Below are 14,599 nucleotides of genomic sequence, written 5' to 3'. Positions count from 1 at the left end.
TTTTTTAATTTCATAGTATTTAGCACTTTCCATGAGCATTTCTGTCAGCTTTATTTTCTTATCACAGTACTTACCAAAATTTTATTCAAAGACAATTATAGAAAATCCTAAGATTTATTTTATATAACTTCAGTTTAATCCATAAACTGAGTTCACTTAATATGGGTGAAATTGGTTAGCATATGTCAAATCTCATTTTTTAAACCATTGATTCTTGGACAGGATCAAGCAGAGTGAGATGATGGGTTTTAATTAAAAACTAAGCCATAAACAGGAATCTGTAAATGAAATATTAGCTAAGTATATAATTGGTGCTTAAAAAAATATTAAATTTGTGAATTAATTGAAATAAATACTTAAGAGTAAAACTGGTTTAACTCATGCAAGATATCTCAACTGTTGGAAGTAATTTCATTTCTGATGAGCTAAGTAGAATATGTTTAAGGGCAAAACCATGATTAGGTCTTTGTCAGTTTTGTGCTCTGAGTAATGATTAGTTTCCGTTTTATTAATAAGGGCATCATGGCAGGGGAGAACTGCATCTTTTTAAATACAATTCTTGTCTGGTTATATTTTTGTCCTGTCTTTTTTTTTTTTGCTTTGAAAAATTTTCTTTTTTGATCCTAGCTGCTTTTTTTTTTTTAAATTAAGATGAAATTCACATACATATAGTTAACTATTTTAGCGTGAATAATTCAGTAGCATTTAGTTCATTCATGAAAATGTTAATTGCTTTATATGCTGGCCTTTTGTTTTGTGTCTTATCTACTCACACAGTCCTACTTCAGGATAATACCTTACACAGTTTTGTTTCTTTTTTAATAAAATATATGAAACATACAGAAAAGCATAGCGGACAATATAAGAAACACCTATGTAACCATCACTTAGCTCTGTAATATCTTAACATTTTGCCATATATACTTCAGATCCTTAACAAAAAACGAGTTTAAGGTGAAGCTCCTAGTGTATCCCTCTCCAAGTATGTTCTCCTCCCTCCTCTCTTGAGGTAACTACTATTGCAAACTTGGTGTCTATTATTTCCAAGTATGTTTTTATGCCTTCTTTACATCGACTCGTTGGGTTTTTTTTTTCCTACATGCATGTGCATATACATATGTAATGTGTATATGTGTGTATACATATATACGTGTATATAATATTGTCTTACGTATTTTTGAGATTTGTATAATCAGTATTGTATTTCTTCAGTTTGCTTTTTTTTTACTTAATATCATACTTTTGAGATTTGCTTGGTGTACTATTTCCAATTATAAAAACAAAATGTCAATTCCCTCCACCCTATATCTTCCACCAGCTACAACCCATTTTTCTACTTTTTATTAAAGCGAAACTCTCTAAAAGAGTTGTGTGTACTTGTCTCCTCTCTCTCCTTTCATTCTGTTTCCAACCCACACTACCTGGCCTTTATCACCATCATTACATGTAGATCACTCTTACCAAGATCTCCAGTGATCTCCACATTACCACACCCAGTGGTCATTTCTCAATTCTTGTCTTACTCAGCCTCTCAGCAGCATCAGCACATTTGATTATTCATTTCTTCATATAATATCCATCCATATTCCTTCTCACTAATGCAGGATATAAACAACCTTAATTTTTTTCTGCGGGTGTGCCAATTTCATACGTGAAAATGGTACCTCGTTTTAAATTGCAGTTCTTTGTTTATTAATGATTTGCATTTCTTTTATGTGCACTTTCTATATACATTATTTTCCAACATTTACTATTATGTTATATTGTTTTTTATTGATTCATGTATGTGTGTGAGAGAATCATTAGTCGTTTGTTGCTCGTCATGTATATTGCAAATATTTCTTACACTTAGTTTATCAAATGCTTTTTTTGACTTGGTGGTATTTTTGAAGTACAGAGTTTCAATTTTTTCTATAATCAGATTTAACAGTCTCTTCCTTCGTGTTTTGTGGCTTTTGGGTCCTGCTTGTTTTATCTACTACCCAATTATAAATAATTTCATGTGTGTTTTATTTTGATATTCTTTCAGCTTCATTTTTTCCCTTTAAATCTTTGATCTACCTGGAATTGATTTTAGTGTAAGAAGTGAAGTAGTGTACAACCTTCCCCCCTCCCCCAAGTGGCTATCCAATTGTCCCCAAATCTTTTTCCATTACTGGTTTGAAAGGTCACATTTACCATACAGTCATTGCCCGAAATATTTTATCACAAGTTTTTCAAAAGAACGGATTCATTTTGTTTCACCTTCAAACCACTGCAATCTGGTTCCCCCACCCACAGTGAAACTGTTTTTTAAAAAGGGTTACCAAGGACCTCATAGTTGTCAAATAAAGTAGCCATATCTTACTTTATCTCAATAGAACTTAAAACTGTTGAATATTCTCAAACCACTCTTCTTCCTTAGCTTTTATCTCACACTTGTCTTAATTTTTATCCTATCTGTTCATCCTTTTCTTTGCTGGCTTGTCTTCCTGTGTTTTTTTTTTTTTTTTTGCTTGCAGTGTTCTTTGAGATTCCACCTTTTCGAGGCAAATACTCTGCTAAGTAATATTTCCTAGGCTTATTGCTTTAGCTGTCGTTTAACTGGCTAAATATCCCTACATTTATATTTTTAGTTCCAACGTAATTCCAGATTTATATTTCCAGTTTTGTATCGGACACTCTATTGTATGTCCCATGGTATTCAATACGTCTACATCAAACTCATTATTCTCCTTGCTTTCAATATTTTTCCTACTTTTGTATACTGTACCTCACTTGATGTCATCACCATTCGTCCAATCACCTAAACAGATTTCTTGATTTTGTCTTTGATAGCTCCTTATCCCTTTAACATCTGTCAGTGATCTGTCAGTTACTAAGTCCTAGTTCTCCCTGGCTAATCTGGTAGCTCTTGGCTAAGCCCTTATCTCATGCATTGACTATAAAAAACAAAAACAAGAAACAAACAAACATAAACAGTTGCCATTGAGTTGATTCTATCGAGTAGATTCATGGCGACACTATAGAAGTAGTCAATTTACTGGTCTCTGTACTTTTAGTTTATCTGTCTCTAATTTACCCTCCATATTGCATACAGTGTAATACTTTTCTAATACAAATATTTCATCATACAAGTTCACTATTTAAAAACATTTGAAGCTCAATAAAAGTTAATTAAAAAAAAAAAATTTGGTTTTCTTTGAAATACCCCATAAATGGATCGCATGCATTTACTACCTCCTCCTCCTTAAACCTTACTAAAATAAGAATAAAGAAATAAAAAGGGGAGAATTCTAAAGCACAAAGAGAACACGTGTGGAAACAACAAATGTAAAGTCAAAATTAATTTTTTACTTACAGCAAAGGAAGTTACAACTTTGGTATCTCCCTCTACAGAAGCTAGGAGGGAAACAAAGCTTTTTTTTTTCCTATAGAACTCCTAATATCTCAAGACTTGGAGGCACCTGACCTGTGGAAGGCAGATAAGTCATGAGATTGAAAACCAGGGCTCATCATTGAAAATCTTTTTAATAAGTAAGTGACTAGAGTTCTATGTTCTTTCACCCACTCCCTGATCCTCAGGAGACTAGAGATTTATTATCTGGAAAATTTGAATTGAAGAGCTCCAGGGTCAGAGATACCAGGTGTAGCAGGGTGATTGTTTGAAAAAAGGAGGTTTAGATAAAGTTTGCATACGTAACTTTGAGGCCTGTGTGTTCCACCCTGGATGCAATCAGTGAAAAAAAAAAAAAAGCAGGGTATGAATTATTTATTTTTCACATTCAAAGCTTCCTAGTAGTAATATAGATGTAGTTATATTTTGTCCAACCACCTCTAAACTTGTGAGCCCTTCTCATGGACTTCTCAAGCACCAGGTTCCTCTGGTAACATAGAAATTAGCGCTGTCTCTGTGTTCACTTTGCAACTGTTTGCCTGAAGTCTTCACTTCTAACTTCTCGCACCTAACCCAACTTCACACAAACTCCTCAGGTCTTTTGACTCTCAGCTTGATCCACTATTCTGTGTGTTGTTATTAGGTGCCGTCGAGTCACTTCCAACTTTTAGTGACCCTATGTACAACAGAATGAAATACTGTCTGTTCCTGTGCCATCCTCAGAATCATTGCTATGTTTGAGCCCATTGTTGCAGCCACTGTGTCAGTCTGTCTCTTTGAGGCTCTTCTTCTTTTTCTTTGACCATCTACTTTACCAAGCATGATATCCTTCTCCAGGGACTGGTCTTTCCTGAGAACACGTCCAAAGCATGTGAGATGAAGTCTCATCATCCTTGGTTTTAAGGAGCATTCTGGCTGTACTTCTTTCAAGGCAGATTTGTTGGTTCTTCTGGCAGTCCATGTTATATTCAATAGTCTTCGCCAACACCATAATTGGAAAGCATCAGTTCTTCTTCTGTCTTCCTTATTCATTGCTCAGCTTTCACATGCATATGAGGCAATTGAAAATACCATGGTTTGGGTCAGGCACACTTTGGTTCTCAATGTGACATCTTTGCTTTTTAACACTTTAAAGAGGTCTTTTGTAGCAGATTTGCCCTGTGGAATATGTAGTTTGATTTCTTGACTGCTGCTTCCATGGACCTTGATTGTGAATCCAAGGAAAATGAAACCCTTGGCAACGTCAGTCTTTTCTCCGTTTATCATGATTTTGCTTATTGGTCCAGTTGTGAAGATTTTTGTTTTCTTTATGTTGAGGCGTAATCCAGACTGAAGGATGTGGTTTTTGATCTTCATCAGTCAGTGCTTCAAGTTTTCTTCACTTTCAGCAAGCAAGGTTGTGTCATCTGCATAAACGCAGGTTGATAATGAGCCTTCCTCCAATCCTGATGCCCCATTCTTGTTCACATAGTCCAGTGTCTTGGATTATTTGCTCACCATACAGGCTGAATAGGCATGGTGAAAGAATACAACCCTGACGCACACCTTTCCTGACTTTAAACCATGTAGTATACCCTTTTTCTGTTTGAACGACTGCCTCTTTGTCTAAGAACAGGTTCCACATCAGCACAATTAAGTGTTCTGGAATCCTCATTCTTTACAATGCTACCTATAATTTGTCGAATGCCTTTGTATAGTCAATAAAACACAGGTAAACATCTTTCTGGTATTCTCTGCTTTCAGCCATGATCCATCTGACATCAGCAATGATATCCCTCTTTCCACGTCCTCTTTTGAATCTGGCTTGAATTTCTGGCAATTACCTGTCGATGTAGTGCTACAACTGTTTTTGAATTGTCTTCAGCAAAATTGTACTTGCATGTGATATTAATATTTAATATTGTTCAATATTTTCTTCATTCTTTTGGATTACCTTTCTTTAGAATGGGCACAAGTATAGATCTCTATTTCAGTCAGTTGGCCAAGAAGCTGTCTTCCAAATTTCTTCACATAAATGAGTGAGCACTTGCAATGCTGCATCTGTCTGTTGAAATATCTTAATTAGCATTCAGTCAATTCCTGGATCCTTGTTTTTTGCTGATGCCTACAGTGCAGTTTGGACTTCTTCCTTCAGTACCATCAGTTCTTGATCATATGCTACCTCCTAAAATGGTTGAACGTCGACCAATTCTTTTTGGTACAGTGACTATATATTCCTTCCATCTTCTTTTGATGCTTCCTGTGTCATTTAATATTTTGCTCATGGAATATTCCCTCAGTATTGCAACTTGAGGCTTGAATATTCTCTTCAGTTCTTTCAGCTTGAGAAATGCTGAGCATTTTCTTTAACTTTTGGTTTTCTAACTTCAGATCTTTGCACATTTCATTATAATACTTGACTTTGTCTTCTAGAGCCACCCTTTGATATCTTCTGTTTGGCTCTTTTCATCATTTCTTCCATTTGCTTTATGTTCAAGAGCAGGTTTCAGAGCCTCTTTTGATGTCTATTTCAGTCTTTTCTTTCTTTCCTGTCCTTTTTAATGACCTCTTACTTTCTTCATGTATGATGTCCTTGATGTCATTCTACAACTTGTATGATCTTCAATCATTAGTGTTTAATAAGTCAAATCTATTCTTAAGATGGTCTCTAAAATTCAGGTAGTTTGTACGCAAGGTCATACTTTTGCTCCCGTGGACTTGTTTTAATTTTCTTCAGCTTTGACTTGAACTTGCATATGAGCTACTGATGATCTGTTATGTAGTCGGCCCCTGGCCTTGTTCTGATTGATGATACTGAGCTTCTCCATAGTCTCCACAGATGTAGTTGATTAGATTCCTGTGTTTTCCATCTGGCGAGGTCTGTGTGTATAGTCGCTGTTTATGTTGTCAAAAAAGGGTATTTGCAATGAATAAGTCGTTAGTCTTGCAAATTCTACCATGTGATCTCTGGCATTGTTTCTATCACCAAGACCATCTTTTCCAACTACCAATCCTTCTCTTTATTTCCAACTCTTGCATTTAATTATTAGTAATTATCAATGCATCTTGACTGCATGTTTGATCAATTTCACACTGTAGAAGTTGGGAAATAATCTTTGATTTTCTTCATCTTTGGCTTTAGTCGTTGATGAGTAAATTTGAATAGTGTATTAATGTTTCTTTCTTGTGGACATATGAGTATTATCCTATCACTGACAGTGTTATACTTTAGGATAGATATTGAAATGTGCTTTTTGACAATGAATGTGACACCGTTCTTCAATTTGTCATTCTTGGCATAGTAGACCATGTGATTGTTTGAGTCAAAATGGCCCTACCAGTCCATTTCAGCTCACTGATGCCTAGGACATCTATCTTGAAGCATTCCATTTCATTTTCCATGACTTCCAAGAATCCTAGATTCATACTTCATAATTTCATGTTGCTATTATTAATGGATATATGCAGCCTTTTCTTCTTATTTTGAGTTGTGCCAGATAAGTAAATGAAGGTTCTGAAACCTTTATTCCATCCACATCATTAAGGTTGACTCTACTTTGAGGACACAGCTCTTCCTCAGTCGCATCTTGAGTGCCTTCCAACCTGAGGGGCTCATCTTTCGGCACTATATCAGACAATGTTCTCCTGCTATTCATAAGGTTTTCACTGGCCAATATTTTAGAAGTAAATGGACAGGTCCTTCTTCCTAGTCTGCTTTAGCCTGGAAGCTCCTCTGAAACCTGTGCCCCGTGGGTGACGCTGCTGTTATTTTAAATATTGGTGGCATAGCTTCCAGCAACAACACACAAGCCACCACAGTACAACAAACTTACGGATGAGTGGTGGAATTTTCTATATACTTGGTTGTTTTTTTCATGGATATTTGCTAATAATTTTACACAAAATGATGTCAATGCTATTTAGTTATTAAATATTAAAGTTTGTAGATGTTTTGGTTATTGAAATTTTTTAAAGAATCAGTTACTTAATTTTCATAAAAAGATGTGATGTGGAACCCCTGAGGGAGCAGGAGAACAGTGGGATGCAGACCCCAAATTCTCATAAAAAGACCAGACTTAATGGTCTGACTGAGACTAGAGGAATTCCGGTGGTCATGGTCCCCAAACCTTCTGTTGGCCCAGGACAGGAACCATTCCCGAAGACAACTCATCAGACATGGAAGGGACTGGACAGTGGGTAGGAGAGAGATGCTGATGAAGAGTGAGCTATTTGTATCAGGTGGACACTTGAGACTGTGTTGGTATCTCCTGTCTGGAGGGGGGATAGGAGGGTAGAGAGGGTTGGAAGCTGGCAAAATTGTCACGAAAGGAGAGACTGGAAGAGTTGACTCATTAGGGGGAGAGCAAGTGGGAGTATGGAGTAAGGTGTATATAAACTTATATGTGACAGTCTGACTTGATTTGTAAACATTCACTTGAAGCTCAATAAAAATTAAAAAAAAAAAAAAAGATGTGATGTGACTTTTAGGTACGTGGACGTGCATTTTTTCTTTCTATCAAGAATAATATAAATATATTATAAAGGTAGCATAATATGAAAACTCTTGTTTTGATTTTCATAGTAAATATTGGCTTCTTTTCCTCCTAAACAGGTCATAATCCAACTTTTAGAGGTGATGGATCATCTGCATAGAGGGGAATTGGTTGCTGCAGTACTACGTAACCGGTATATTTATGGAAACAATTTACCTTATAAATTATGTCTCTCCTGCCTATTTCTATATCTAACATAGTAAATATTCAATAAATATTTGTTGAGTACCTGGCATAAAATAGACAGCCAAGAAATATTTGTTGCATGAGTGAATAAAAGAGTGAGCAAATGCAAAAAAATGGAATAAAGGATATGTAGTGATGATGTGTCCTGAGCTAATAAAAAATCAGAGAATGTAATTACAAATCATAATTTGGATAAATTTGAATACCTGAGATTCAGTCAATGGAAGGACTGATTTGCATTTTTACCTTTTAATACTATCAATGAATAAATACAGGCATCCACAGCTTAAGAATAGATATCCCAACCATGGGTTTTTTTTAAAAACTAGGATTGCCCAGTGCTTGCATGTATATTTCTGCTGTTTAAAAATCCAGTGAAAACCATTTTAGGGAGACAGTATGAGAAATTTAGAGCTTCCTGTGATAATTTAGGATTTTAAATTCACGGATTAAAGAAACATAGCATCTGTTTTGAAGATATGAATTAGTATCCCTTTTCCCATAGCTTGATTGTAAATTTTGGGTGAAGCATTTCAGACAGTATACTAGAGTTGTCTGTATCCTGGCTCTGACACTAGTGGTGTAGTCTTGGGCAAGTTCCTTAATTGTTTTGTACCTCAGCTTCTTCATTTATGAAACGGGGTTAATAATAGTATTTACATCACAGAGTCATTGGGAGGATTATGTAAGAGTGTGTGAGTGTGTGTGTGTGTGTGTACCAAAAACAAACAAACCCATTGCTGTTGAGTTAGTAAATGGTATGTAAGTGCTAATATTATATTGAAATGTAAATGTGGGATTTAAATTTTTTAAATATAGTATTTGTATTTCTGAAGCACATTAAAATTTAGGTATGTCTTAAAAGAATACAAAAGGAAGAGAAAGGTTGAAATAGAAAGAAAACATTTATAGAGGCATTGTTACTTGGCAGATGTCATACTTGGGATTTTACATAATAATCTCATTTAGGAAATGTCACATGGAGAGTACCTATTCGTTGGAAATGTGTGCTATGATCTGTGCAAGGTTCAGACACTGACTAAAGCTGTTGCTGTTGAGTCAGTTCCAACTCAGCGACCCTATAGGACAGAGTGCCCCATATAGTTTCCAAGGAGTGCCTGGTGGATTTGAACTGCTGATCTTTTGGTTAGCAGCCATAGCGCTTAACCACTACACCACCAGGGTTTCCCAGACACTGACTAACCAAAAAGCAAACCAAACCCAGTGCTGTCGAGTTGATTCTGACTGATAGCGACCCTATAGGACAGGGTACAACTGCCCCGTAGAGTTTCCAAGGAGCGCCTGGTGGATTCGAACTGTTGACCCTTTGGTTGGCAGCAGTAGCACTTAACCACTACACCACCAGGGTGTCTAGACACTGACTAGAAAAAAAAAATTTTTTTTTTTTTTTACTGACTAGAGTTTTTTTTTTAGAGGCTGTAAAATAGACTTGCTCAAAGATACAGAAAGCACAAATGAAGAATATCATAGCAGAAAGAATGTGTGGCCATGTCGAATAAAAAGGTATACAAGTAGACAGAGGTACATTGAGAATTCAGAAAGGTGAATTGAGTGTGTAGAGTCTAAGCATTGCTGAATATCAAAAAACCAAAACTAAACTTATTGCTGTCAAGTTGATTCTGACTCATAGCCACCCTATAGGATAGAATAGAACTGCCCCGATAGAGTTTCCGAGGTACACCTGGTGGATTTGAATTGCCAATGTTTTGGTTAGCAGCTGTAGCTCTTAACTACTACACCACCAGGGTCTCCAAGAGTCTATATCACACAGTTTTGAAGATGAAATAGAAGGAGGGCAGGATTTCTTAAGGGCAAGTTGATAACTGAGGTGTTTATACAGTAAATGTATTTGATATCATTAAGATACAATTTCATATAGTAAAATACACAAACATCTTAAATAAATATGCATCTTGAGATGTATATATATATATATATATATATATATTTCAACATATACCTACATCTAGATAACTGCAACACAGGTTAAGACATAGAACAATTCCATCCCTTCAGAGAATTCTCATGTGCCCCTTTCCAGTCAGCATCCCCTTTACCTCACCTAAGGTAACCAGTATTCTGCCTTACTTATACATCATAGATTACCTTTGCTTGTTCTTAAACTTCATGTAAATGGAACCATACAGTGTATACTCTTTTGCATCTGGCTTCTTTTGCTCAATGTAATGGTATTGAAATCTACCATTAACTGCATGTATCAGTCTTTTGTTCTTTTTTTGTTGCTGTGTAGTATTCCATTGTTTAATTAGGCTACAATTTGTTTACCCATTTTCCTGTTAATAGACATTTAAGGCATATCCAGTATTTCACAGTTATGAATAAAGCTCTTATTGACATTCTTGTATAGATCTTTTTGTGGTCATATGCACTCATTTATTCTGGATATATACCTAGATGTGCAGTTGTTGGATCGTAGGGTTGTTGTTAGTTGCCATCAAGTTTGCTCCAATCCACGGTGACCTTATGTATAAACAGAGTGAAATATTGCCAAGTCCTGTGTCATCTTCATGCTCAATGGTATGTTTGAGTCCCTTATTTTGGCTATTTGTTATTCATAAGGTTTTCATTGGCTGATTTTTGGAAGTAGATCTCCAGGTCTTCTTCCTAGTCCATCTTAGTTTGGAAGATCCACAGAAACCTTTTCAGCATCATAGCAACATGCAGGACTCCACTGACAGACAGATGGTGGCCACACATGAGATGCATTTTCTGGGGACAGAAGCCAAGTCTTCTGCATGGAAGGCGAGAATTCTACTACTCAATCGCCACCTATTGTTTCCCAGTCAACTCTTACATCTAGTTAAGTGATTGGATGTTAAGTAACAATCATTATAACTGTAAAATAGGCTGATGAGTTTAATATAGAGTCTAGAAATAAGTCCAAATGTTTTTACTGACATATAATTATTTCTTAATAGTGTATAATGTCAAGAGAACACAGGACTGGGAATCAAGCCATTCAAGTATTCAAAAATATTTGAACTTTTACTATTCGTCAAGCAATGTCTTCATCTGTAAAATGTAAGGCTTCAAAGATCCCAACCTTCCTTTTAGTTTTAAAAGCGTGGAATTATATCTTTAAGCCTAAGCACATAGCAGGTGCTCACTAAACCCATGTTTGATCAACTTCAAGGAAAATGATTTTACAAGGTGATCAGCCATCAAAGATCAATTCTTTATTACTGTTTTCAAAATTTGGGCTTTCTAAACTTCCATTAAGACTTTTTTTTTTCTGTGATATTTGAGGATTAAAAAGCTTGCAAGGGTCTAGTTTTTGTTGAAGTAAGTGAGGCAATAATTATAAGGTCAAATCTTAGGCTAGAAGTTTCCTATAAGGATTGTATTATAGAAGGTAATGCGTACATTTCTGGGGCCAGTAACATTTTATAGTATGGGTTTAGTTTGGTTCAAACATTTTGTAGTTTTTGGTTACCCGTTGTCATTGTCATACGACTTTGCAAAAAGTGCACATGCAGTTTATCAGCATATTTGTTCCTTTCACTGAAGAGTTGCATCATTTTATACAAAGGACATGAACTTGTTAGTAATATTGCATATTTTGTCTATTCAGAGGAATTTTTTCAGGCTGTAGGAAGCTTTTCTATACCTGGGGAGCAGAATTACTACCCGGATTTGACTTCCTCTGTCTTTGTCTTGAATGTTACTGTTCATAGTTCTGTTCATATTTTACATACTCTTTCTTTCAGGGTGATTACATCTACAGCCCCACGTATATGCCAAAATTTTAACATTCACATCTGAAGTCTAAATCTTTTTCATGAGTCGTAGACTGAATGTTTTTTATTCCCTCTCCCCACCTTCCCTCAGTTCACTTGTTTTTCTGATTCTGTAATACCTACTCATTACAAAGTACTTAGAAAAATAGAAAAGTATATATTTGCCCTGAAAATAGTTACCTACGGTAATGTCTATTAACAAGTTGGTGGATTTTCCCTCTGGTCTTTTTGGTGCACTTTTAAATGTAATTGAGGTTGTAATTATTGAACATGATCTGGTTATTGTTAAGAGCAGAGGCTTTGAAGTCAGCCAAATAAAGGTTGAAATCCTGCTCTGCTGTTTACTAGCTTTACTAGCTATGTGAACTTGGGGGAAGTCTCTTAACCTCTACTGGCTTTCCTCTCTTAACCTCATGTATAAAATAAAATAATATCACTGTATGGGATTGTTTTGAAAATTAAATAAAATCTTTGTAAGACAGTCAGACTACTGGCACATGGTAAATGGTTAATAATTTGTGGTAGGTAGTGTTTTATTATACTCTGTGTTGTGTTTGTATCCCGTTGTTTTTCTTATGTGTATCATGAGCATTTTCATGTGCCAATAAGCTGTAGTAAAAATAGTAGCTGCATGATTCCATGGTACAAACAACTTAATATTAAGTATTTAAATTGCTTCCAATTCTGAGTGTAAAGAGTTATAGTGTCTTCTGTATGTATCATATTTTCTTTCTTCACTTTAATATTTGTTGTGCTTTTCCTTTGTGTTCTAGGAGAGCTGTTTAAATTGGTACTTCTCTTTATCGATTTTCTTTTATACAGTGTCAGATCCCCTCTTTACTCTCTCCTGTGTACATTTTGGTTGTTACACAGGTTTAGTTTCCTTGCAGTTTAACCACTGTAGTTTATAGCTTTCTTCGTCTTAACTTGTTATCGTATTTGCCTTTTTCTTCCTGCCTCAATGAGGCCATGTTTTCTCAACATTTTGTTTTTCCTGGCTCCTGTATAGGGTCCTTATGAGTCAGAATTGACTCTACAGCACTGGCTTTGGTTTTTTGGTTTGGTAGTAGTTCTGCTTTTTCAGTGAGCCTTTAGGATGACAAACGCCTTTTTCCTTGTTTTTCAATACACTTACATTGGCCCTATGCTAGTTGTTTTGCTGTTTGGTTCTTTTTAAAGGAAGAAAGATTCTCTGAGTATCTTTTGTCCTGGCTGTTTCCTTTACCTGGAATTTTCTTCTCCATGGTTTTTGTGTGGCTGGTTCTTCTTGTTATCCAGATCTCTATTTTAATGTCCTCTCACCTGAGAAGTCTTCTTTAACCATGCAATTTAAATTAAAATAGGGTTTAATTCTCAGCATAACTCTCATCACTATCACTATTATTTTCCGTATTTGTTTATTTATTATCTATTCTTATCAGAGTAGATGCTGTAAGAGGGCAGGGATCTTGTCTGTCTTGTTTACTGATTTCATTTTAGCAAATACAACAGTGAATGCCACATAGTAGTTGCTCAATAAATATTTGCTGAATGAATGAGTAAATAGGCATTGCTCCGCTCTTTGTGCTCTTGGATACTGATCGAAACTTTTTCTGAAATCTAAAGCAGGACAACAAGTTGATGTTCAGGACTTTTAGCTATGTATGGAAGACAGAATAATGGCCCCCTCAAAAATATCCATAGCCCAAACCCTGAGACCTGTGAATGTGTTACCTTACATGGCAAAAGAGACTTTGCAGATGTGATTAAATTAAGAACCTTGAGAGATGGGGAGATTATCCTGAATTATGCAAGTGGGCCCAATGTAATCTCAAGGGTCCTTATAAGAGGGAGGCAGGAGGAGACGGAGTCAGGAAAAGGAGATGCCCTTTTGAAGATGAAGGAAGGGGTCAGGAGCCAAGGAATGCAGATGGCCCCTAAAAGCTGGAAAAGGCAAGGAAATAGATTCTCCGCTGGTACCCTGCCAACAACTTGATTTCAGGCTTCTGACCTTCAGAACTGTAAAACAGTACGTTTGTGTTGTTTTAAGCCACTGAGTTTGTGGTAGTCTGTTACAACAGCAATAAGAAACGGACATGTCATGTTTCCAGAGCCTGGCACACGGGATTCTTCCTTCCTCCCTATTATTTTCTAAGAGTTGTAATTTATGGCTTGATAGAAACACAGAAGAGGTGCTAGTGGTGAGTGGTGGGTAGATGAGTGGGTGAGGGGACAAGGGGAGCACAGTAAAAGGAAACAGTACTCTGGCTGCTTTAAAAAGCAGAACCTTTGCCAGATCTGTTTCACTGCTGGCATTAGTTTTCCTCGCTCTTTGTATCTTTAAGATATTTTAATGGGAGTTTGGGGGAGACCGGATTAGAGGTTACTACCTATCTGTTATTTAAAATTGGACATTCATGTATTTTTCTTAAAGTTTTCCTCCCCCGATTGTATAATATACACTCACTGTGAAGAATCTGGGAAAATATGAAAAAGTATAACCCCACTTATCTGAAACCATTGTGAATATTTTGGAACTCATATATGAAGATTCCCCAGTACTGTAAAGCAGACATGGCCAAACCCGTGGGATCTCACTACCTACCCCCCCCCACCCCCCGCAACCCTGCCCCAGCACCTACCTCCTCGTCTGTATGCTCGGCCTCATTTAATGACACCACCATTAGCTCAAGTGCCTAACTCAGTAACTTGGGCATCATCCTGGATTCCACTTTCTTTCTCATCCA

At 36.2% G+C, this 14,599-nt stretch overlaps 1 protein-coding gene across 27 annotated transcripts in view; it reads left to right on the top strand.

Moving 5' to 3' along the window:
• The window catches only part of KLHL13 (kelch like family member 13), a 171,171-nt gene that overhangs the window by 59,960 nt on the left and 96,612 nt on the right, over positions 1-14,599 (top strand). For 11 of the 27 annotated variants that reach the window (XM_064278697.1, XM_023553892.2, XM_023553889.2 and 8 more), the window contains 2 exons: positions 3,417-3,516; positions 7,968-8,041. The exons of 2 other annotated variants lie outside the window; for them this stretch is intronic. Coding sequence is in view for 19 of the 25 variants with exons in the window: in XM_023553892.2 (XP_023409660.2) it covers positions 7,992-8,041 (50 nt within the window). In the remaining 6 variants the exon portion in view is untranslated. Of the gene's footprint in view, positions 1-3,416; positions 3,517-7,497; positions 7,595-7,967; positions 8,042-14,599 lie in introns of all 27 variants that reach the window. 14 more of the 27 variants (XM_064278696.1, XM_010594673.2, XM_023553893.2 and 11 more) reach the window with 3 other exon arrangements.

The sequence above is a fragment of the Loxodonta africana genome, chromosome X (assembly GCF_030014295.1).
Source record: "Loxodonta africana isolate mLoxAfr1 chromosome X, mLoxAfr1.hap2, whole genome shotgun sequence".
In the NCBI taxonomy this organism is placed as follows: Eukaryota; Metazoa; Chordata; class Mammalia; order Proboscidea; family Elephantidae; genus Loxodonta; species Loxodonta africana.
The sequence above is the reverse complement of the archived record's forward strand: the minus strand, read 5'-3'. Positions and strand labels throughout refer to the sequence as shown.